The sequence below is a fragment of the Quercus suber genome, unplaced genomic scaffold (assembly GCF_002906115.3).
Source record: "Quercus suber isolate HL8 unplaced genomic scaffold, Cork oak 2.0 scaffold_46, whole genome shotgun sequence".
NCBI lineage: Eukaryota > Viridiplantae > Streptophyta > Magnoliopsida > Fagales > Fagaceae > Quercus > Quercus suber.
This window is the reverse complement of record NW_027069511.1, coordinates 1,005,751-1,029,184: the sequence shown is the minus strand read 5'-3', so window position 1 is coordinate 1,029,184 and position 23,434 is coordinate 1,005,751. Positions and strand designations below refer to the sequence as shown.

General features: G+C 33.1%; 1 protein-coding gene across 19 annotated transcripts; it reads right to left on the bottom strand.

Annotated features, from left to right (window-relative positions):
- Positions 1 to 4,870: 4,870 nt before the first annotated feature.
- Positions 4,871 to 22,648, bottom strand: LOC112028653 (putative disease resistance protein RGA3). 19 transcript variants are annotated; one of them, XM_065771588.1, is made up of 15 exons: positions 21,626 to 21,795; positions 20,847 to 21,131; positions 20,245 to 20,566; positions 14,039 to 17,408; positions 13,827 to 13,946; positions 13,578 to 13,655; positions 13,316 to 13,420; positions 10,724 to 10,971; positions 9,958 to 10,417; positions 8,909 to 8,994; positions 8,463 to 8,700; positions 7,352 to 7,598; positions 6,806 to 6,942; positions 5,864 to 5,916; positions 4,871 to 5,564 (listed from the first exon to the last, which is right to left on the bottom strand). In XM_065771588.1, exons 4-5 carry the CDS (start codon positions 15,834 to 15,836, stop codon positions 13,858 to 13,860), a joined length of 1,887 nt encoding a protein of 628 aa, XP_065627660.1. In that variant the 5' UTR covers positions 15,837 to 17,408; positions 20,245 to 20,566; positions 20,847 to 21,131; positions 21,626 to 21,795; the 3' UTR covers positions 4,871 to 5,564; positions 5,864 to 5,916; positions 6,806 to 6,942; positions 7,352 to 7,598; positions 8,463 to 8,700; positions 8,909 to 8,994; positions 9,958 to 10,417; positions 10,724 to 10,971; positions 13,316 to 13,420; positions 13,578 to 13,655; positions 13,827 to 13,857. The 19 variants fall into 19 exon arrangements, 18 of the variants coding, with proteins under 18 accessions (XP_065627660.1, XP_065627659.1, XP_065627656.1 ...); XM_065771587.1 differs by lacking the exons at positions 5,864 to 5,916; positions 6,806 to 6,942 and adding an exon at positions 21,802 to 22,648 and having other exon boundaries at positions 21,626 to 21,711; XM_065771584.1 differs by lacking the exons at positions 5,864 to 5,916; positions 6,806 to 6,942 and adding an exon at positions 12,286 to 12,373.
- Between the last annotated feature and the right edge of the window lie 786 nt (positions 22,649 to 23,434).

Genomic DNA, 23,434 nt, shown 5'->3' with positions numbered 1-23,434 from the left:
CAACTTGAAGAACAAAAAGCAAAAAAGAGTGGGAGGAGTTATGCATTTCTTGTTTAAATTTGAAAATCATGTTAAAAATTTTGAACTTGATTAAAAAATTTTCACTATGATTTTGTATTGAAATTTTTTTATTCTTTTTGTTAAGGCCCCAGTGAGACGCATCTTCTTTACCGGTGAATACACAAGTGAACAATTTAGTGGTTATGTTCATGGTGGATACTTAGTAGGTAAGTTGATTATAGTATATTGTATTTTTGAATTGTAGGTTCCAATGACCAGGATCACTTCTAACATCTTATTCTCTTGATCAACTAAGTAGGTACTGACACTAGTAAAGCTTAGTTAGAAGAAATAAGGAAAGAAAGGAAAACTGAGAATCAAAATCATTTGTTAGAGCCCTTGTTAGCATTGACTGGGTCATTAACTTTGACACAAGCAGATGCAGTCTCAAGTCTGCACAAATGTGATATTCCAAACCAATTATATCTTAGTGGGAAACTCAGTATTCCAGAAGCTATATTGTGACTATATGGACCTATACAGAAATGGCACTTTGTCGATGATGATGACGACGATGAAAATATGACCAATGGGATTGATGGCCTAATGGATTTGGTTCTTCATTCAGTTAAAGCCCTTGAGTCCATCCTCAAGCTAGAATGAATTGAGATACAAAAAGCAGGTTGCAGGAAATGCAAAAGGGTGCTTGGACAATATGTGTAGCTGCTACATTCATGATCATAATAGAGCCGAGTTTTGGATTCTTGAAGGGATTTTGGTTTGGGCATACATATAAAAGATTTTTTATTGGAAGGATTGAGATTAAGAATAGGAAAAAGGCCTTACAATTCTAATTTTACATGTACCAAGTCTCACATGACCAACTCTTATTTCTAGTTCTATTTGAATAATTGATTATGCAAAGATTTCTAATTCGTCCCATCAAACTCAATGGCCATCTAATTGATAGGCTAGTAAATGAGGCCACAAGTGTATTAATATTTTTATCATTGTAAACTCAGTTTCAAATAAAGGTAATTTAAAATTCAATGCAATATATATTTGTCCTTAGCATAAATTTCTCATTGCTGTTTTTAGCTAAGGTGTGAAAGACTACGTATTAATTTGGGTAAAGTTTTCTTCCAAACCAGAGAAATGTTCTTCTAACCCATCACGTGGCTACTTAACAAATTCTCCAAGTTCATATTCAGTTGTTTGATTTTTTTTTTTTTTTGGTTGTATCTGCTTGAAGTCATATGAGTTACTTAATAGTTATATGAATTGTTTAAATATTTTAATGAATCATGTGATTTAATGCATATGGATGGTCTTATGACATACTAATTTATGAGGAGAAGATTCCGCCAACTCAATTTGAAAGTAAGCTTTTTCCATGAAATTGACAAGTAGCACTATAGTTACATTAAAAATTGAATACCACATTTTCAACACACCAATAAATAGAGGCCTAAGTATCATACTTAAGGTAAGCCCATTATTTGTACCAAAAAATATTTAACCCCATTATATAAAGGGGAATGGACTTATTGTCTTTCATAAGAACTAAGTTAGACTACACATAAATAAGAATGATAATTAAGGATTCTAAAGGATATGAAAGGTTAAATGAAAATACCATCAATTTAAACTTTTTTTTTTTTTTGACATTTGTACAAGAGATCAAGAAATGAGGTTCATCTTCACTGAGTTTGGAGTTTTGGCTGAATGCTACGTGGCGAGGGGGGAAGAAGCTTGACAAATTTTCCATATAGTAATGTGGAAAAGTAATGAAATTTGGGCTGTGATCATGCAATACCAAGCTTGAAAAATTCCATACATAACTTGTCTAGTGCTTGATTTCCTAAAAGGGAATACAGACCCAATGTTTGGGCTGGCTTTTAGTAGGGCAAAGCTATGTTGTCTCAGTTTCTAAGATAAATCTTTTAGTTTTTGATAATTAATTATTTCACAATTAAAATTTTTTTTTATCAATTGAGTTAATTGTCTTTTATTAGTATTGAGAATATGAAAATAAGTATTTTTAAAAAGAAAATGTAAAAAAAAGGAGAATACATCCATTTTTTATGGCCATAAGGAGGATCTCTTGTAGGGCTTTATCCTTTATGATTGGCCTCCATATGTATACAATTTTTTTTCTTGGTCATCTTGATTTTTATAGGTCTACAAAATATCCAAACCAATAATCATGAGAATGAAGGCCCAAAAGTAATTTAATGGGCCTTAAGGTTGACACTATAAATCCAAATATTTAATTGTAACAAGAGAATGTTAAAAACTTATATTTTAGAGAGGTTAGGATGTCACATGATTTAATATTCATATCAAAATCCTTGTTTTTAAAAAAGTATAGACCACTAAGAGTCTTATACCTTAATTGACATCTCATGATGTTTCTAACAGAGACGTCTAAGATTCAAATTCCTTCACCAACTATTAATTTATCTAAAAGAAAAACGAATAAATCAATATGTGTCTTTAGGTGTAAGAGTTTTAAAAGAGATGGTTTAAAGAAAGGGAGAGAATTATATTGCATATAAACCTCCAATGACCCCCCCCCCCTCAAACACCAAAAAACAAAGCATCCAAATGAGTTATGTACCAAATATAATATTAGAAATTATGTCATAATTTTTTTTGTTTTCAGTAAAGAGTTATGTATCAGTACCAAGAAATTATATCTTGATTTTACTTGAATCAATTGAATTATTTTAAATATTTATTTAGACGGCATTAATTTAAAAGTAAAAATTATTAAATGGAGTATGACTTTAGAGTACAACAAAGTTCCTTTTACAATATCGCTTCCTAGGCAGATACTTGCATAAGTTCATGGAAGAAATAAGAAGCCTTGAACTATCCATTTCCTCTATTTGTTTTTTGTTCTTAAGATGGTCCTATTAATTTGAAGCAAAAGAAAAAAAAAGTGTCTGATTAAAGGTGAGGTTTTGGTGACTAAAATAGAAAAATAAGAAGAAAGATGTTGATATAAAAGGTTGAAAGACATAGGATTGGATTGTCAACGGTATTTCTAGTTGCTACTTGCTTCATGAATGATTTGGACCACAACAACAAGTTCTAGCAAGAAAGAAAAATAGTTGATTTGATTAGTAGTAGTTAAAATTGAGCTGATTGGAGTCAAAGATTCAATTGATGAATTTAAAATTATATAGATTTTATTCTCCTCATGAATAATAAAACAATCACAATAAAAAGAAATATGAATAATATAAATTAAAGAAGAAGTAATTAACTTATGAATGCTTATGGTCTAGCTTACAATTGAACATGCTCCAAAATGGAAAACAAATTCAGAGAAAAAAAAATCAGGATTGCAAGTTTAGCACCTAAAAGATTACAAAAATTTGGGATAGGAATTTCCATTAAGCTATTCAAAGATGTGTTTGAGCATCCGATTGCACCATTAGGTCATAGCTATTAACTTCATATTTGCTTGACATGTGACCTAAATGTTTGCAAAATGCTGGGACCTGAAATGCAACCATGAGACTAGTTGTATGTTACATAGAATCAATCATCTAAAAAGTACTTGATGGAGTTGTTTCTAATTAATATCTACCTTACTATTTATTTGCAACTCTACAGCAGAAAAACGAAGGCCCTTCTCAGATTGTCAAGGTGGCAAATTCACAATCAAAGTCTCAAGCTCTCCTTTCTCTTTGACAATTGTATTTTGATCACAATGCTGATAATGGATAGGCCACGACAGTTGCAGCCCGGTTCACCATCACTGGATTCAGTGCATCTTCAATTATTCGTTCAGATTCAACATTGAGTGTATTTGGTAACTTGGACATCATGTCTAATGGGTACCCATTTCCTCTACCTGCTGGATAATTGGAATCCTGATAGTACTGCATTTTAATTGACAGAAACTAAATGAAGCAGTATAGTCCTGTGAGTTTGTAAGACTCACAAGCAAATGCTAAGCTCGAAAACTAAAATTTGTAATCCTACATCTATCAATTGTAGATGGGAAAAAGATTGATGTAATAATGCTTCCACTTTTGCTTTATCCATTGAAAGATATTAAATGTTGTTTTAATCTAAAGTAACTCAATTGACTTAGTTACTTGGATCATTAAGAACTACCAAATGATGAATTTAGGAGAATATTTTGCTCTACTAAACTGTTGTAAGCCACTAACAAACCTTTGCGCATTTGTAACTTTGATGCAACTTTAACCTTCCAATTTCAATTCCATCAGGTGACCTGATTTAGGATCATAGGATCTTTGCAATATTGCAGTCACTATGCATTCCCCATTTCCACTTTTTCCAACAATTGTGACTTTTTGAAAGAAAAGAGTGACAACATTACAATTATGACTTGATTAATCTGTTTTTTCTTTTCAATTATCACTTGATAAAAAAAAATAATAATAAATAAATCTAGTACTGCTTTGGTGCTAATGTTGTATAGAAATAAAAGGGCGGCGGTAAAACACAATTTGAAAATAAAATTTAACCTCTGCCAAAAAGAATGGCACAGCTTAGGCCTCAAAAAACCTGAATATCTAGCCTAGATGGATATCTAAAGCTTACATGATGAAGCTCAATTTTTCCCTTGTATGACTCATTGTCATCCTAGACTCATTACTTTGGTCTATATTTAACTTAGAATCTATTATTGCTAATAAGGAAGCATCAATAGCTTTGTCTTTTGCTACTTAGGTCTATGGTTTCAAACAAGGTCAAACAGTAATGCTGAAAGTATTAATATTGTCTTTTGAACTTTTAGTCTATTGAGTTACTTTATATATAAGTTTGGGAGGAAAAAAGAAATGCTTTCAATATCCAAGACATAGGCCAATAATTCATAAAGATAATGTAAAGAAGTAATCATAAGAAATTTTATAGTTTCTCTTTGTTAAAATGTAAACATCAATCATATTGGCATTCTTGATCATGTTCAAATGATAAGCAATTAGAACAATAGTTTGCGTAGATTCATGTCCAATGCCACTTGTAATATTCTCTCAAAACCAGCATCAAATACACTTTCGGCTGCATTTAAAAGTTAAAATCCATCGATGTTTAGAAATTGCTCTAGCCATGGAAGCTATTTGCTTGTGTTCACAAGACAAATGAGTCTTGTGTTTCACCACCCATGGAGTCCACTCAGCTGCAAATTTCAAATTTCCAAAATATATTAACAACTTAGATGATTATCAAGATGAAAGGATCATCTAAAGTACAGTCATGGACCAGGTCCAGAAGTTAGAACCACAAGCAATGTATTAGTAAAAGACTAGCATAGGCAAGTTCAAGTGCAGCTCTTATTTCTTCAATTCTTGCACCACCTTTCCATATGCAATATTATATTTGATGGTGGATGCAAAGAACAAGGGTTCTTGGCTGACAAGACCAAATTTTCCCTACTCCATTTAATCTGAAATTTTTTGAGAATGATATTATCCATAAGAACTTTGCCCACTTGATGATCATTGTATCACTTTGAAGAACTGATAACTGTTGACTTCCCGCGCTTTTGCATTGTCCAACCAAAGCTCAAGTTTTGCCATCTGGAATATAGAAATAGAATCAATTAAATATATTTGCTCACTTAATAAAGTTAAATGATTGAAATAAACATAATTAATTTATGTCATCTAATATTTTTCCTATTGCGTCATAAGCATTGATGTTTGCTCTAGCAGAAAATGAACTTGTGTAGGAAGACGCCAAGCCTAGAGACCAAAACTAAATCATCCATGTGGTAAGAAAAAAAGGAAAAAAGGCATAATACTTGCACACATACATTCATATGTTGTGGTTGCACACATCTTCATTAAGGAACTTAAGCCACTAAAGTATCTAATACCTTTTTTTTTTCAATTTTTTGCTATTGCTGCATATATAACTTTGGAACCAACTCTGTTTGGAGAAAAGACATAATCAGATACAATAAAAATCAGCAATACTTGAAACAAAAAACAATAATGAAGTTGTTCAATTATAATTGATAAATTTATAGAGGACTGAGTTTAAATGATATGACTGAACTTGTGGAAGTATTAGGAGTTTTAGATCCTTATGGTCTTAGTTGCTATGTCTAGGAGTTAAGCAGTCGCATGGATTCACGTAACTTATGAACCTTGCCAATTAATGCCTGGCATTTTACTGATAAGTGAGAGAAAGAGATGTACAAAATGTTTTGTTGACTAAAATAAAATGAACTCATCATTACAAGTGAGTATTCATTGTAGTTTCTTGTTCCCACTAATAAAGAATTTAAGACTTTTTAATTTCAATTTTTTTTTCTTTTCTTTTTCCTCCTACATTTTTTCTATAACCAAATGGAGCATAAATTTAAATAATCCATCACTAAAATTGTTGACACTAACTTGAAATGTCAAAATTGTGTGTCAATCCAATCTAAATGAGGCTCATTAGGGGGACTAGTGAAAAGGGGATGATTACCCAAATACCTCATTAGAGGGCACCTCTTCCAGCTTTGCCTCTTTCCTTGGTATCCTCAATGAGGCTTAAAACTAGATTCAGTTTAGAACTCCCTTCTTGTACTATGTTGCAGAATAAGTTTTTTTTTTTTTTTTTTTTTTTTAAGCAAGGAGAGGGTCCAGTGAAAAAGGGATGACGTCGATGCACGATGGAAGTGGAAGAACATGGGGATATGGAATCCACAAGCCGAAAGTTAAAATCAAGACAAAAAGGAATTAAGATGACATAAGAGCAATTGAGTCCTTTTCAGCAATAATGTGATAGGAGCATTTCTTTCACAAAAAACTATAGATCCTCCCCTTACCTGTGTACTACCACTTGAACTTTGAGTGCATTTTGATCTTTGAGATCATCACAAGCCCATTGTTTAAGATGTTGATTCCAAAAGTAATATATACTATAGTTGCTAGCTTTGAATTTCCAACCAGATTATCATTATACCTATGAAAAGATCAACAAACTAAGCCAAATACATCACCTCCTTGGCACACTTTTGAATAAAAACTTAAGTAACATTTTTTTCTTTATTAAGTAAAAGTAAATTAGCAAAGCCAAAAAATAGGTACTAATACATTTTACATATTATTTCATCTAATATAAATGCGGAAAGGACATATTATGATAATGAAAGTAATGAGACACAATTTTCAGCTTGTCATCTTACTGCATTTTGCAGGAGAATCCTTAGAACATTGAAAAGAAATAATAGCATTGACATTTTAATTTTTATTTTTTTTACAGAACAAACAAGATTGCTATATATCTTCCAATCAAAAAAAAAAGAAAAAAGAAAAAAAGATTGCTATATATCCTTTTATGAAGGATCTAGGTTATTGATTGACATACATACCCAAAGAAGTCAAAGTGGCAGTAAATTCTGAATCTGGTTCTCATTAATTCAATTCCACTGTCAAATAAATGGGAGCAGGTTTATGCCACATCTTTCTTGTTTGACTCTGCTGTCTTAGCAACAACTTGAGTTAGTCAATAATACTTGATCTCTTTAAAGAAGTGAGGTTATCATAATCAAGCATATTGCAGAATCCTCCCTAATTTCCTCAACCATCTCCTCAATTGCTACTTGTCTCTATATTTCCCTTTGATAATCAAAGAACCAAGTGAATAAACTTGAAAACAGCTCAAAACTTTCCAATAAACACACTGAATTTATATCCATGAACACAACAATACAACAATACAAGTATGACTTGATTAATCTGGTTTTGTTTTTCCAATTATGACTTGATCATTAAAAAAAAAATCAAATACTGCTTTGGTGCTAAAGCTGTATAGAAGTAAAATGGTGGTAAAGCACAATTTGAAATAAAATTTTACCTTTGCCAAAATAAATGGCAAAACAGCTGAGGCCTTGGAAAACCTGAAAATCTAACCTAGATGGCTATCTAAAGCTTACAACATGAAGCTCAATTTTTCCTTTGTATGATTTGTTGTCATCCTAGACTTATTACTTAGGTCTAAATTTAACTTTGAATCAATCATTGCTAATAAGGAAGCATCAACAACTTTGTCTTTTGCTACTTAGGTCTATGTTTTCAGACAAGGTCAAACAGTAATGCTGAAAGTATTAGCATTGTCTTTTGAAGTTTTAGTCAATTGAGTTCATGTAAAAGTTTGGGAGGAAAAAAGAAAAACTTGCAATATCCAGGACATAGGCCAATAATTCATAAAGATAATGTAATTATATGCAATTTTATAATTTCTTTTTGTTAAAATGTAAAATTCAGAATTCATATACCTAGGTCAAATGATATACAATGCTGCTGTGGTGAACAAAGACTAGTTTACAGAAAATAAAATTACTGGTTGAGACACGTGAAAATGCCTCAAGATGTGATTAAAGAGAATACGGTGTGACTATACTTTTAACATTCCTTTTTCAAACATATTGGCATTCTTGATCATGCTCAAATGATAAGAAACCAAAACAATAATTTGCATACCTGCATGTCCAATGCCTCTTGCAATATTCTCTCAAACTCCACATCAAATGCACTTTTAGCTTCATTTAGGAGTTAAAATCCTTGTGTGTTTAGAAATTGCTCTTGCTATGGAAGCTATTTGCTTCTGTCCACGGGACAAATGAGTCTTGTGCTTCACCACCCATGGAGTTCGCTCAGCTGCAAATTCCAGAATTCCATATGACAGTACTTTAGATGATTATCAAAATGAAAGGATCATCTAAAGTATAGTCATGGACCAGAAGTTAGAACCTCAAGCAATGTATCAGTAAAAGAACAGCATATGCAAGTCGAGGTCCAGCTCTTATTTCTTCAATTCTTCCCCCACCTTTCCATATGCAATATTATATTTGATGGTGGATGCAAAGAACAAAGGTTCTTGGCTGAAACTTTTTGAAATTAATATTATCCATAAGACCTTTGCCCACCTGAAGATCATAGTATCACTTTGGAGAACTGATAACTGTTGACTTCCCGCTTTTTCCTTTTCCAAACAAAACTCAAGTTTTGCCAGCTGGGATATAGAAATAAAATCAATTAAATATATTTGCTCATTTAATAAAGTTAAATGATTGAAATAAACATAATTAACTTCGGTATCTACATCTATGTCATCTAATATCTTTCCTATTGCATCATAAGCATCAATGTCTGACTTCCTCTTAATGGTTTTATACATCTTAAAGTCTGTAGTTTCATCCAGCAGAAAATGAACTTGTGTAGGAAGACACCAGGCCTAAAGACCTGAAACATCCATGTGGTAAGAAAAAGAGGAAAAGAAGCATAATAGTTGCACACATACATTCATATGGTGTGCATGCACACATCTTCATTAAGGAACTTAAGCCACTAAAGTATCTAATACTTTCTTCTTCTTCTTTTTTGAATATTTTGCTATTGCTGCATATATATAACTTTGGAATCAACTCTGTTTGAAGAAAAGGCATTATCAGATTTAATAAAAATCAACAATACTCGAAAAAAAAAAAAAATTTTAATTATAATTGATAAATTTATAGAGGATTGAGTTTAAAATGGTATGAATGAACATGTAGAAGTATTAGGAGTTTTAGATCCTTATGGTCTTAGTTTCTATACCTAGGATCTGAGCAGTCAAATGGATTCATGTAATGTGCGAAACTTGCACATTAATGCTTGGCATTTGTCTGATAAGTGAGAGAAAGAGAGGTACAATAATGTCTTGACTAAAAGAAAATGAACTCATCATTACAAGTGAGTATTCACTATAGTTTCTTGTTCCCACTAATAAAGAAGTTAAGACTTTTTTTTTTCCAAATATTTTTTTCTTTTACCTCCTACATTGTTTTTTTGTAACTAGATTGAGTATAAATTTAAATAAGCCATCACTACTTTTTTTTTTTTTGGTCTAACTTGAAATGTCAAAATAGTGCATTAATCCAATCTAAATGAGGCTCATTGGGGGTGTCCAGTGAAAAGGGGATGATTACCCAAATACCTCATTAGGGGCACCTCTTCTGGTTTTGGCCTTGCCACTTTCCTTGGGATCCTCAATGAGGCTCAAAACTAGATTCAGTTTGGAACTCCCTCACTGGACTCTGTTGCAGAATGAGATATTTTTAGCAGGGAGACGGTTCAGAGAAAAGGGGATGATCTTGAAGCACGATGGAAGTAGAAGCACATGGGGAAATTGAATCTACAAGCCAAAATTTAAAATCAAGACAAAAAGGAATTAGGATGACATAGGAGCAATTGAGTCATTTTCAGCAATAACATGATAGCAGCATTTCTCTCACAAAAACATATAGATCCTCCCCTTACCTGTGTCCAGCCATTTGAACTTTGAACGCATTGTGATCTTTGAGATCATTACAAGCCCATTGTTTAAGATGCTGATTCCAGGAGTACTATATACTATAGTTTCTAGCTTTGAATTTCCAACCAGAATATCATTATGCCTTTGCAAAGATTAAGAAAGCAAGCCAAATACATCACCTCCTTGGCACACTTTTGAATAAAAACTTGAGCAACATTTTTTCTTTATAAGTAAAAGGAATTTGGCAAAGCTAAAAAGTAATTACTAATATATTTTACATATTGTTTCATCTCATATAAATGCGGAAAGGACGTATTATGATAATGAAAGTAATGAGACACAATTTCCAGCTTGTCAACTTACTGCATGTTGCAAGAGAATCCTTAGAACATTGAAAAGAATGAATAGCATTGACATTTCAATCTAGGTTAATGATTCACATACATACCAAAAGAAGTCAAAGTGGCAGCAAATTCTAAATCTGGTTCTCATCAATTCAGTTTCACTGTCAAATAAAAGGGAGTAGGTTTGTGCCAAATCATTCTTGTTTGACTCTGCATCTTAGCAACAACTTGAGTCAGTCAATAATACTCAATCTCTTGAAAGAAGTGAGGCTATCATAATCAAGCATATTGCAGAATCCCAACTGATCTCCCCATCCATCTCCTGAATTGCTGCTTGTCTCTACATTTCCCACTGATAATCAAAGAACCAAGTGAATAAACTTGAAAACAGCTCAAAACTTTCCAATAAACACACTGAATTTGATAGTAAGAACCCAACTAGACCACAATAATGTCCAAATAGGTCAATAAGATCTAAATTTGATAGTTATAAAATCCTAACATGGTAAAGCAAAATTTGTATTGAATACTTATGAGAATGAGGTTGGAATTATAGTGCAGGAATCTTGTGGTCTATTATAAATAAAACTTACTTATTCTTTTATTAACTTGTGATGATGCAACCATTTGTAGAATTTAAAAAGGTGCAACAGTGCTAGATATGTCAGAGCTTCAATGGCTTATATTTTAAAAAATGCCACAGCAATTAACAAGAGATAATTGCCACCACCATTGTCATAACTGCTGTACAAACATTGAACTTGTTTCATATTGGAAAAGCCAACAAAAGATAAACAAAAAACAGGATTTAAACCCAACAAAAATCCAAATAATAATTAGTAAAGTATTAATTTAGCCAGCATATTTTTCCATATCATACATGAGAAATCAAATTCAGGATGAATAATTTTCGTATGAAAGTAAAGAAATGTAATTTCAATGTCTTGCAAAGTTGCAGGGTAACAAATTGAGAAATATGGCACATGAAATCGGACAAGTGAAAATTACTCAAAATATCAAAACACTTAGAATAAAAAATAAAATAAAAAAGCATAGCATTGACATTTCATTATTGTGCCCTTCACAGATAAGTTAATGATTGACATACATACCAAAAGAAGTCAAAGATGCAACAAATCCTAAATCTTATTCTCACAAATACACAAATATAAGAACAGACTCATGCCAACTTTTTCCTGTTTGCCTCTACCATTGTAGCCATAAGTGGGATAGCGAGTGATACTCATTCTTTTTAAGAAGGAAGGTTGTCATATCCAAGCACATTGTAGAATCCCCATGATTTCGACACCACTCACAAGTGACTATCCACAACATTTAGGTTGTGGCTATCTACTGCGTATCTGCCTGAACATGTGACCAAAATGTTTGCTAAATGCCTACATATAAAAGGGAATCATGGGAGAAGTTGCATGCTATTAGTATCAGTCATCTAAAGAGAGAAAAAAGTTGATAAAGTTAGATAGTTAGTTTCACCTAACATTTATTTGCCACTCTACTGTAGAACAAGACTGAACCCTTCTAAAACTGTTGGGTTGGCAAGCTCACAACTCTAGGGGATGGTATTGGTTGCTCTTGTCATCCAACATGAGAAAGTTTAGAACTCAAAATAACTTTTAAACTAACAAGCTGAATTGTGCCACTCAACCTTTTTATGGAGTTACGATGGATCCTTCTACATTCAATTTTAGCCATAGGGATATAAGCTGTCTTAGGTCATTCTGGAGCATTTTCACCTGGCATCATTCAATAAATACCATTATGGATTTAAGAATCTAAGCTCCTCATTTCAAATAAGAATTCTGCAGGATGCTTATCAAATTTGACATGAAAAAGAAGTTACGATTGTATAATCATTGTCTTCCCAAAGTTTCTCACTAACCAGGGGCATAAAATGAATACCATTCCTGAAAGATATCATATCTACATTAAATCTAAGCTCTGTTTTGATGCAAACTATTCTATCAAATAAAAGTTACAGACAGTAAATCTCATATACTTAAATATGAAGAATCATCAATTAAACCATTAAATTCTTAAAATCTTTGAGCTCACATTGCTCACCTCTCACAAAAGAAGCGAAAAGAACCACTATTAAAGACCGCTTTTACATATTTGATCTTCATTTCATATATTTTACAATGAAATGAGAACTGCTTTTAGTATGTAAGTAGATAGCCCCAAATACCCAGATAAATTGACATACAGTTTAATGTCAAGCAGGTTCTTGTTTGGAGAAGGAAGAAACATAGAAAACAGGAGAAAAATGGACTTCTGGAGAGTGATTTATTAACTGGTTTCAAAGTTCTTGTAAAGGTCGAGAAACCTAATATATGATCAATGACTTACCCTTTATTTTGGTCACTAGTAGACTTCTAAAAACCAAAGTAACCAAAATTGATTACAAGCCAGAGATTGTTAGAGAAGTTGCAATTATAAATGAAGATGATCAAAGCCTAAAGCACACATTTTAAAATGAGGCATCTAGCTCTGTTGGCAATACTTGTATCTATAGGGATAAGAGTGGTAATAAACAGACACTGGATCCCAACTTTGATCATAAACTATTTAGTGTTATGAAGAATCTGCCCTAGTGAAATCTTTTTCTTTACTTTTTCCCCCTTCGAACAAAGAAGAATGATAATATAAAAGTAAATAAAAGACTATTATTTTCTTACCTCTGTAGCACTTGAATTCAAGGAGAAAGCCAATAAGCAACCACTTTTCCTTTATCCAAGTGTTGCTACCATGAATATCAACTTATGATCTAAATCCAACGCAAGCTAAGAAAGACAAAAAAGATAGGAAAGAAACATTAGTATTCAGTATGAAACAACTCATACCTGGACAAGCCAGAAAAAAAAAACATAAAACAATTTTTTTTATTCAATTGTAGAAAAAAAAAAATGGTGGAGCTTATAACTGAAGCATAAAAAATACCTGCATAAGCTAATTCTTCTGCCAAGGATACTTCACCCCACAAATATTATCTCCTTATCAGCAATTGATGATCCTCACCTGACAAGATGTGAAGAGAAACACCCAAAATACATCACCAAATCAACTTGGTTTGAGATATAAAAAGAAACAGAGGCAAGAATTCCATATTCTTTCTCCTAATATGTGAAGAAAGCATGCATGTGAGGAATGAAAATTCTATTGGAAAAGATAAATAAAACAAGAAACCACCTCTAGATAATTATAATTATTCACCACTGAGCTATTGACTAGTTGGACCACTGCAACGCCCAAAAGTTTTGGTAAAGCCCCGAGTTTTAAGTTCATATTCCTTATTTGTTTCAGTTTGTTCTGCATAATGAAATTAAATAGCCAGGAAAAGATTAGCTATACAATTAAAGATGGTGAAGAAGAATTTTGTTTTGCATAATAAAATTCAATACCTGAATCTTCTTCTTTTGGCGGAGCTAGATCTAGCCACAATTTTTCGATGCGAGCAACCCAATCCTGGTTCTTGCAACTTTCTACTAAGATGGGACATCTCCGAATATGTAGTGTCTTCAAAGACGTTAGGGCAGGCAATGAAGTCAAGTTGGGGCAATTCGAAATATGGAGTGACTGAAGAGAAATGATTTCGCAGATCCACTCCGGCAATGTCGTCAAACTCGGACAATTCCGAATCTCGAGATGTCGCAGAGAGGTGGCCTGTTGAAGCCCCACAGGAAGAGAGGTCAATTTTGGATGATCATATAATCTTAGATACTGAAGCTTCCTCAGGGCTTGCCATTCCAATTCCATCCCATCCTCATTATAATTAGATAAACTAAATTCCTCAAGTGCAGTCAGATGTTGTATAGATTGAAGGACATGACCATCACTGCCTTCTATCATAACAATATTCAAATATTTGAATTTGGAGAGAGGGGTGAATGAGGTGGCAAGTGTTGAAGAAGAATAAGAATGAGCAGACGAGGTTGATTCTGTTGCTGTTGGGTTTTCCTGAGATGCCGTACTTATCATTCCCATCGATACTGTTCGCTCCAATGGCCTCAAATTAGAGTTATGCAGATATAGTTTTTCAACATAAGGAAATAAAGGCATGGAAGATAGTTTAGGGCAACCAGAAATGTCCAGATAGGAAAGACGAGAAAGTGAAGGAAGAGAATGATTCTTTGCTGTTATCATCGATATTTCACCGTAATTATCGGCGTCATCTTCGTCCTCCTCGATGGAGTTGCTGCTCCTCTCCCACCATCCCTTTAGATTAGGGCAATTCCAAATATAGAGGGATTCTAGGGGTGGAAGTTTAAAACTCTCTGATACCAGAGATACGTACTCAAGAGAAGGAACACCAATCAAATAGAGAGTTTTGAGAGAAGGAAATTGATGCAATGGTAGCACATCTTGGCTATTCTTCATTGAAAGTAACGAAAGGCTTACAAGATTTCTGAGTAAAGAAAGCCAGCTTGGATATTTCACTCCCCTGTAGCCTTTTAATTCCAAACTTTTAAGATTTTGGTTTGGTTCCAAAGCTTCGATTGACATCTCATCGTACCCAACCTCCACTTCTATTTCTATCCACACTAACGCCAAGCCTTTAAGGTGTTGTTTCTCTTTCAAATTTGCTGCCTTATATTCTAATTCAGCATCTTTCTTGTGTCTCAGATTTTCAATCCTTAGATTTTCTCTTAGCTGGTTTAATTCGTAAAGTTCCTTCAACTCACCACCACACCTAGAGTCCGTACTCAACACATACTGAGTTAGTGAGTGGAGATTAGTCAATTGCCCAAATCCACGTGGCATATGAGTCAAACTATAGCACCTATCAATGTTAAGATGCCTAAGATTGACTAATTTACTAATATTTTTTGGCAATTCTATAAGTTCTCCACAATAAGAAAGATCCAATGTCTCCAAATTTTGCAACCTTGTAATGGAATTACGAAGCATCTTAATGTGTATGTTGTATGAGAGATCGAGATACCTTAAATGATTCAACTTTCCGATAGAATGTGGCACATTCTTAATGCCAGTTTTGTGCAAATCTAACAAGCGCAAGAACTTGAAACTTGAAACAAATGCATCACAAGTTAACTGGTTCCATACCATTTGATTTGAAACCCAAGTTTGACATGGCAAAAGAAATGTTCTTATCCTACTTGCTTTAAACAATGAGGTTGGAATTTTCTTTGATGAGCCTAAATTAAAACCAAATGACACGTGATGGGTTTTTTCATCCATTTTTCCTCATTTATGCCAAAAGTGATGCTCTCTAGCCCCACTACTGATATTGCCAGATCATGCATTAGGTCATGTATTTTGAATTTAGTTACATCGTCCCAACGATTTCCTTCTACTTCTTGAAAGAATGATCTCCAACGTAAATCTATTAAATACTCATGACCAACATCTCCTAAGCATTGGTTTTGACCTGATGCCTTAATGAACCCTTGTGCCATCCATACCTTAATCAATAACTCCTTTTCAATTTGATAATCCTTTGGAAATAAACTACAACAAGCAAAACATTGTTTCAAATGTGATGGGAGATGATCATAACTCAATTTAAGTGTTGGTAGGATATCATTTTCTTTTTTATCTAGTTTTGAAAATTCTTTATTCATGAAGGACAACCACTCGTCTTCTGAGTTTTTAAAGCACAATAGGCTTCCTATAGTCTTTATGGCGAGTGGAATTCCTCTGCACTTTCTAACTATTTCCATTCCAATTTCCTTAATTCTTAAAGTTTCTGGTTCTTGTCCATTTTCAAATGCCTTTTGCTTAAATAAAGACCAAGACTCCTCTTCATTTAAACCCCTTAAAAAGTGTGCTTCTATAGTTTTTGAAATCTTAGCAACCTTTTCCTCACGTGTAGTCACCAATATTTTACTGCCTTTTGCACCACCTAGTAGAGATCCTTTTAACCTATCCCATTTTTCTGCATCATCATTCCACACATCATCTAATACAAGTAAGTATCTCTTTCCATCAATTTCTTTATGAAGATCATTTATCAATGTGCTCATTTCAAGTTTTTCTGGTTTCTTACCTTTTGCACATTCTAGGATTTTCTCAACAATCATTTTTACATCAAAATCGTCAGAGATGCACACCCACAATTGTTTTTCAAAATGACTTTTAATTTCATCATCATTGAATACAAATTGAGCTAAAGTGGTCTTACCTAGTCCTCCGATTCCTACTATAGGAAGGACTGAAACATACTGTTCAATATTGGAATCCAATAAACGTTCTTTGATCATTTTCATGTCAACCTTTCTTCCAATAAAGTCTTCAACACACACAAAACCATGAGTCTCTCTCACCCTATTATTGACTTGTGTCTCCCTAGGACGTTCCTCTAAGTGGAACCTATTCTTATCTACATCAATGGCATCTAACTTCCCCGTAATTGCCTTAATCTTGTGACCCATTTTAAGACCATATGCAAGCTGGTTCGATTTGGAAAAGAAGATGCGTACCTCTTTTGCCTTCTTATTCCGGGTCATCACTTCCCGTTGTAAAACTTCAGTGGAAAAGTCATCCAGCAAGTCGTCTGCTTCAAAAAGTACATCTTTCAGCTTTGCCACCCAATCCTTGATGGCATGGCTCTGCGCCTGCTGCTCCTCTGCAGCCTGAAGCACAGCTTTGATTGTTGAAACCGTGTTTTTGAGGTTTTCAAGCTCATCTTTGACACCCCAGAGCAGTCCAATCTCTTTGAGAGCTAGTTTGCCCAGTTGGCCAATGATTCCTTCAGCTACGTTGAAGAGAGCTCCTTCAGCCATTTCTCAATGGTGGTGAATGAAAGGAATCCTTGAAATAGTAAAAGGTAGGTAAGATGAGAGCAATGGTTTGTGAGGAGAATGGCTTGGGCAGAGTGATCAATATATACAAGAAAAATAATTTAGACGTAACAGTTTAGATGGCTGTATGCTATATATGACTTGTCAAAAAAGTGGGCTGTAAAAGTTGGCCTAGCCTCATTTATATCTATATCTATATATTTTTTATTACTATAAGCTGAAGTGTAGTATTTAATATTGCTACGTTACCATTGATCAACCGCTATGTCATTTTTATTTTTTTTTTCCTAAATTTTTCCTATAATTTTAAAATACTTTTACTAAACTTTTTCCTAATTTGAAAATACTATTAAAAAAAAGTTTCCTAAAAAGTTTAAGAAAAACCCATTACAGGTAACAACTCCACAATAAAGCCCAATATTTATAGCTTCAATTATGTCCACCGTAAAGCCTAAAACATGAATATTACATTGCTGTCTACCATAGAGCCCAAAACCCAACCCTTTATTCTTTTAACGCCACACCTTTCTTCTTCAGACCTTTAGCTTGACTAATGCCAACCTCTCTCTCTTCCAAATGCAATTTCAAAAATTTAGAACTTAGCCTTTCCAACGCCAACCTCTCTCTGGCCTCCTTCGTCTCTTCCTCTCCTTATTTAAGTAAATCACTCCTTCATAACTCATCAATATTTTCCCTCCTTTCGCTCTTTCCTATCTTTCATGGTTTCAAAACTTCAGAATTGCGGCTTTCTCTGCCCTCCTTCGTCTCTTCCTCTCCTCATTTAATTGAATCAAAAAACAATATATTTGAAGAAGTGCTCAGAACTACTGACAGACAGAATGTGGATGATTCACTTCAGGTATTTACATAAAAAATTTCACCTTTGCATTTTCTTAGTCATACAGGTCTGGGCCATTTGTTCATGTTTCGTTTGGGAGTGTTTCTTCTGAATGATTAGCTTAGATGGATGGGTTTGGAGACTTGTAATGGGTTTTGCTAATTTCAATTATTGGCTGCATTGATCTCTCTTTTGTATTTCAGTGATTCAATCAACACTCTGTTTCCTATCTGTATCCTTTTGCGAGAGGCGAATAACTATTCATTCCAGAAATACTTAATAATTTTCCTTGAAAATGACAAAATGCATAAATTGTTTATTTAGAGGGAGAAAAACAAAAATTTCATCTCCAACTCGATTGAAAACACTAGGATATGCTAGGACTAGAAGTATAAACTAATCTACTTTGTACTCCACCAATTACAACTTACAATGAAAGAAAAAAAAATTATATGTAGAAAACTATGGTCAGTGGTGTATAAAGTGGAACATAAAAAATGAGACACAAATTTTTTATTGCTTTTGGAAACTATAGTACAATTAATAAAACATAAAAGGTATCGATTGAACTAAGATCAAGAAACTCCAAATTAACGACATATCAAATAATTTAAAATAACACCGGATTTTTTTTTTTTGGGGCAATATCAAGAAACTCTAAATCAACTAAAGATCAAACAATGAGAATCTTCTTCTTTAATTTAATATATTTATTTTGGAGATTTAATTTAATATGTGCCATTTTAGGGATTTAGTGGTTCAGAGGAAGAGTTGATTTTGGCAACTAGAAGTTGGAATCAAGTAGACTGGAAATAAAGCTTCTTAGATGAAGTAAAAAATGATACAAAGCGTAAATCACAACTCTTATTGATGACCAAAATTTAGAATAGGCAATTTTGTTAGATGTGCTCGATGCTACTAGCTCTTAGGATTTCATATTCTCTTAAACATGACTAAAATATTGTTTGCTAGAAATGCCTGGGCCAAAATGACAATCATGAGACAAGTTGCACATTAGGTACAATAATCACTTATCTAAAAAATAATAAGTATTTAATTAATAATCACATTACCATTATTTGCCACTACTGTAGAGAAACACTATTTTGTAGCATAATCAAAGTCTCAAGCTTCCCTTTCTATATTATATAACACTATTTTTAACCACCATGATTAAAATTGAGTGATTGATTGCATTTGTAGCATTATGTAGCAATGTCTTGGACATCCAAATTCCAATGGTTTGTAGGAGAATGTGAAGTAACATGAAAAATAAATGAAAAACGAAGGAAAACAAGAGCAACCAACAATTTTTTACGTGGAAAACTCTCTGTGTAAAGGAACACAGAGAGAAAAACCACGGGCTCAAGCCAGTCTTCTTGTGCACTATTTTCTTAAGGTATGTCTTAATACAAGTTTTCCTTCCTCTTATATAAAGGGAAGGCAAAGAGTGTACACCACATCAGGTAAAATTCTATTGGCCAAGACCATTGTTACATGCGAACGAAACATTTTGCTCCCTTAATATCCTCTCTCTTCTACCTACATGGTACTACAATGCTATGTAGACGAGGCACACCTACTGTTACCCCTAAAAGGCTGAGACATTATCTCAGGTTTAGCTCTGCACTTGGTTGTGGATGGTGCCTCTGTAGAGTGTACTAGGAGTTTTTCTTTTGTTGAACACATGCAAGATTCTATGAGATCTAATCTCCAGTTGTTCCTCATTAGCTTTTAGATTAATAACTGGGTATATAGTTTCCCTCTCTTATAGAATTGAAGTGCAGGAACATTAATAGTAGATGAATTTCCATTAAGCTAGTAACAGATTTGTCTGCATCCGATTACACCGCTAGGTGATAGCAATTAACTTCATATCCGCTTGACATGTGACCTAAATGTTTGTGAAATGCCTAGACATGAAATTCAACCATGAGACAAGTTGCATGTTACATAGGATCAATCATTTAAAAAGTACTTGATAGAGTTGTTTCTAATTAATTTCTACCTCATTCCTATTTGCAACTCTGCAGCAAAAAACACTAGCCCTTCTCAGTTTGTCAAGGTGGAAAATTCACAATCAAAATCTCAAGCTCTCCTTTCTCTGTGATAATTTTATTTTGATCACCTTCAGATAATGGACAAGTCATGACAGTTGTGTCCTGATTCATCATCACTTGGTTCAGTGCATCTTGATTTATTCGTTCAGATTTAGCTTTGATAGTATTTGTAGCCTTGTTTAAAGTAGTATCTTGGACATCTAGTGGCTACCCGTTTCTTCTGCCCGCTGGATAATTGGAATCCTCAAGTATTACCATGATATGATAGTCCTGCATTTTATTTGATAGAAACTAAATGAAGCAGTATGGTCCAATGAGTTTGTAAGACTCACAAGAAAATGCTAAACTCCTAAAAAAAAAAAAATTTATAATCCTACATTTATCAATTGTAGAGAGGAACAAGATTGAAGTAATAATGCTTCCACTTTTGCTTTATCCATTGAAGGCTATTTAATGTTATTTTACTCTAAATTAGCTCAATTGACTTAGTAACTTGGATCATTAAGAACTATTGAATGATGAGTTTAGGAGAATATTTTACTGTACTAACCTGTTGGAAGCTACTAACAAATCTTTGTGCACTTGTAACTTTGATGCAGCTTTGCTTTCCACCTCATTTGCATTTCCTTCTTTCTCATATGCAGTGTTGGCATGGATGCACCATTGAACAAAAATTATTCTCGACTGATAAGACCAATCTACCAACTCATCCACTTCAATTTAACCTTTCAATTTACAATTCCATCGTGTGACCTGATTTAGGATCAAATGATCTTTGAAATATTGTAGTCACTATGCATTCCCCATTTCCACTGTTTCCAACAATTGTGACTTTCTGAAGGAAGAGAGTGACAACAATACAATTATGACTTAATTAATCTTTTTTTTTTTTTTTCCAATTATGACTTGATCATTTAAAAAAAAAGATCTACCACTGCTTTGGTGCTAAAGCTGTATAGAAGTAAAAAGGTGGTAAAACACAATTTGAAAATAAAATTTGACTTTGCCAAAATGAATTGCAAAGCTGAGGCCTTGCAAAACCTGAATATCCAGCCTAGTTGGATATCCAAAGCTTACATGATGAAGCTCATCCTGTACTCATTACTTAGGTCAATGTTTAACTGAATCTGTCATTGCTAATAAGGAAGCATCAAAAGCTGTCTTTTGCTACTTAGGTCTATGTTTTCAGACAAGGTAAAACAGTAATGCTGAAAGTATTAACATTGTCTTTTGAACTTTTAGTCAATTGGCTGACAAGACCAAATTTCCCCAACTCCTTTTAATCTGAAAATTTTTGAGATTCATATTATCCATAAGAGCTTTGCCCACCTGAAGATCATTGTACCAATTTGGAGAACTGACAACTGTTGGCTTCCCACTTTTGATTTGTCCAACCAAAGCTCAAGTTTTGCCAGCTGGGATATACAATTAGAATCAATTAAATATATTTGCTGATTCAATAAAGTTAATTGTTTGAAATAAACATAATTAACTTCTTTATCTACATTTAGGTAATCTAATATCTTTCCTATTGCGTCGTAAGCATCAATGTCTGACTTCCCCTTTAATGGTTTCATACATCCTAAAGTCTGTAGTTTCATCTAGAAGAAAATGAACTTGTGTAGGAAGCCATCAGGCCAGAGACCTGAAACATCCATGTGGTAAGAAAAAGAGAAAACAAAAAAGCATAATACTTGCACACATACATTCATATGTTGTGCATGCACACATCTTCATTAAGGATCTTAAGCCACTAAAGTATCAGATACTTCTTTTTCAATTTATTTTTTTTCTATTTTTGCATGTATAACTGTGGAACCAACCCAGTTGGAAGAATAGGCATAATCAGATGTAATAAAAATCAGCAATACTTGAAACAAAAAACAATAGTGAATTTGTTCAATTATAATTGAGAAATTTATAGAGGACTCAGTTTAAAATGATATGAATGAACCCGTAGAAGTATTAGCAGTTTTAGATCCTTATGGTCTTAGTTTCTATGTCTAGGATTTGAACAATCACATGGAGTCATATAATATATGAACCTAGCCCATTAATGCCTAGCATTTGCCTGATAAGTGAGAGAAAGAGATATACAATGATGTTTTATTGACTAAAAGAAAATGAACTCATCATTACAAGTGAGTATTCACTGTAGTTTCTTGTTCCCGTTGATAAAGAATTTAAGACTTTCTTATTTCAATTTTTTTCTCTTCCTTTTCCTCCTACTTTTTTTCCTGTAACCAAATGGAGAATAAATTTAAATAATTCATCACTAAATTATTATTATTATTATTTTTTTTTTTTTTTTTTTTTAAAAAAAAAAAAAAAAAAAAAAAACAAAAACAAAAAACAAAAAACCTGGCCACTCCACAAACTAAAGTAAAGTAAATTGGTCCATAATTATTAATTAGTGAAGTATATATGTTCAGCAAAACAACTTGCCACTCCAATGATTTGGAAATATTACATACTGTACAGGTTCCCAATTTCTTTTTTTTTTCAAATTCAATTTTGCAAGTGACCACTTCCTATTAAAATAGTCTTTATAATGAAAAGACTAGGTTATGATATAAGCAACTTGTTTAAGTACTACTCCTATATACGACCTCCACTAGTAGTATAAAGTATAAACTCGTTCAAAGTTCTGCAGGATCTCTATTGTCAAGGTTCTGCAGCTGGCAATGAGTTCTGATCGGATAAAGAATTAGATTTTCTTTGTTTCAATGATCCTTTCTCCAATATTTAAAAAACTAAAATTAGCAGGCAAAAAAATAAAAAGAGAGAGAGAGCTGCTCGACTGTTCTTATCAGTGGGTGAAAGAATAAATAAACAATACATATCTTACGGCAAATGCAATTAATTTACATAATTATATCAAAGGCCTTAAAAAAAGGTGAAAGTCAATAAGAAAGAAGGGGAGGAAAAAAGAATCAATTAGAGAACATGATGAGGAAAGAAAATGCTTCAATATTCAGCACCAGAATTTTACTTTGGAATCTTGATGATAAACTGTGTTTTATGGGAAAAACTTTGGTGCAATTCATTTAGGTGTTATAGCTAATTAAGTTTGATTGTGTGTTTGTGTTTCATTGATAAATTAACAAAATTCTTTCAAAAGTTTAAACTATTTGAAAA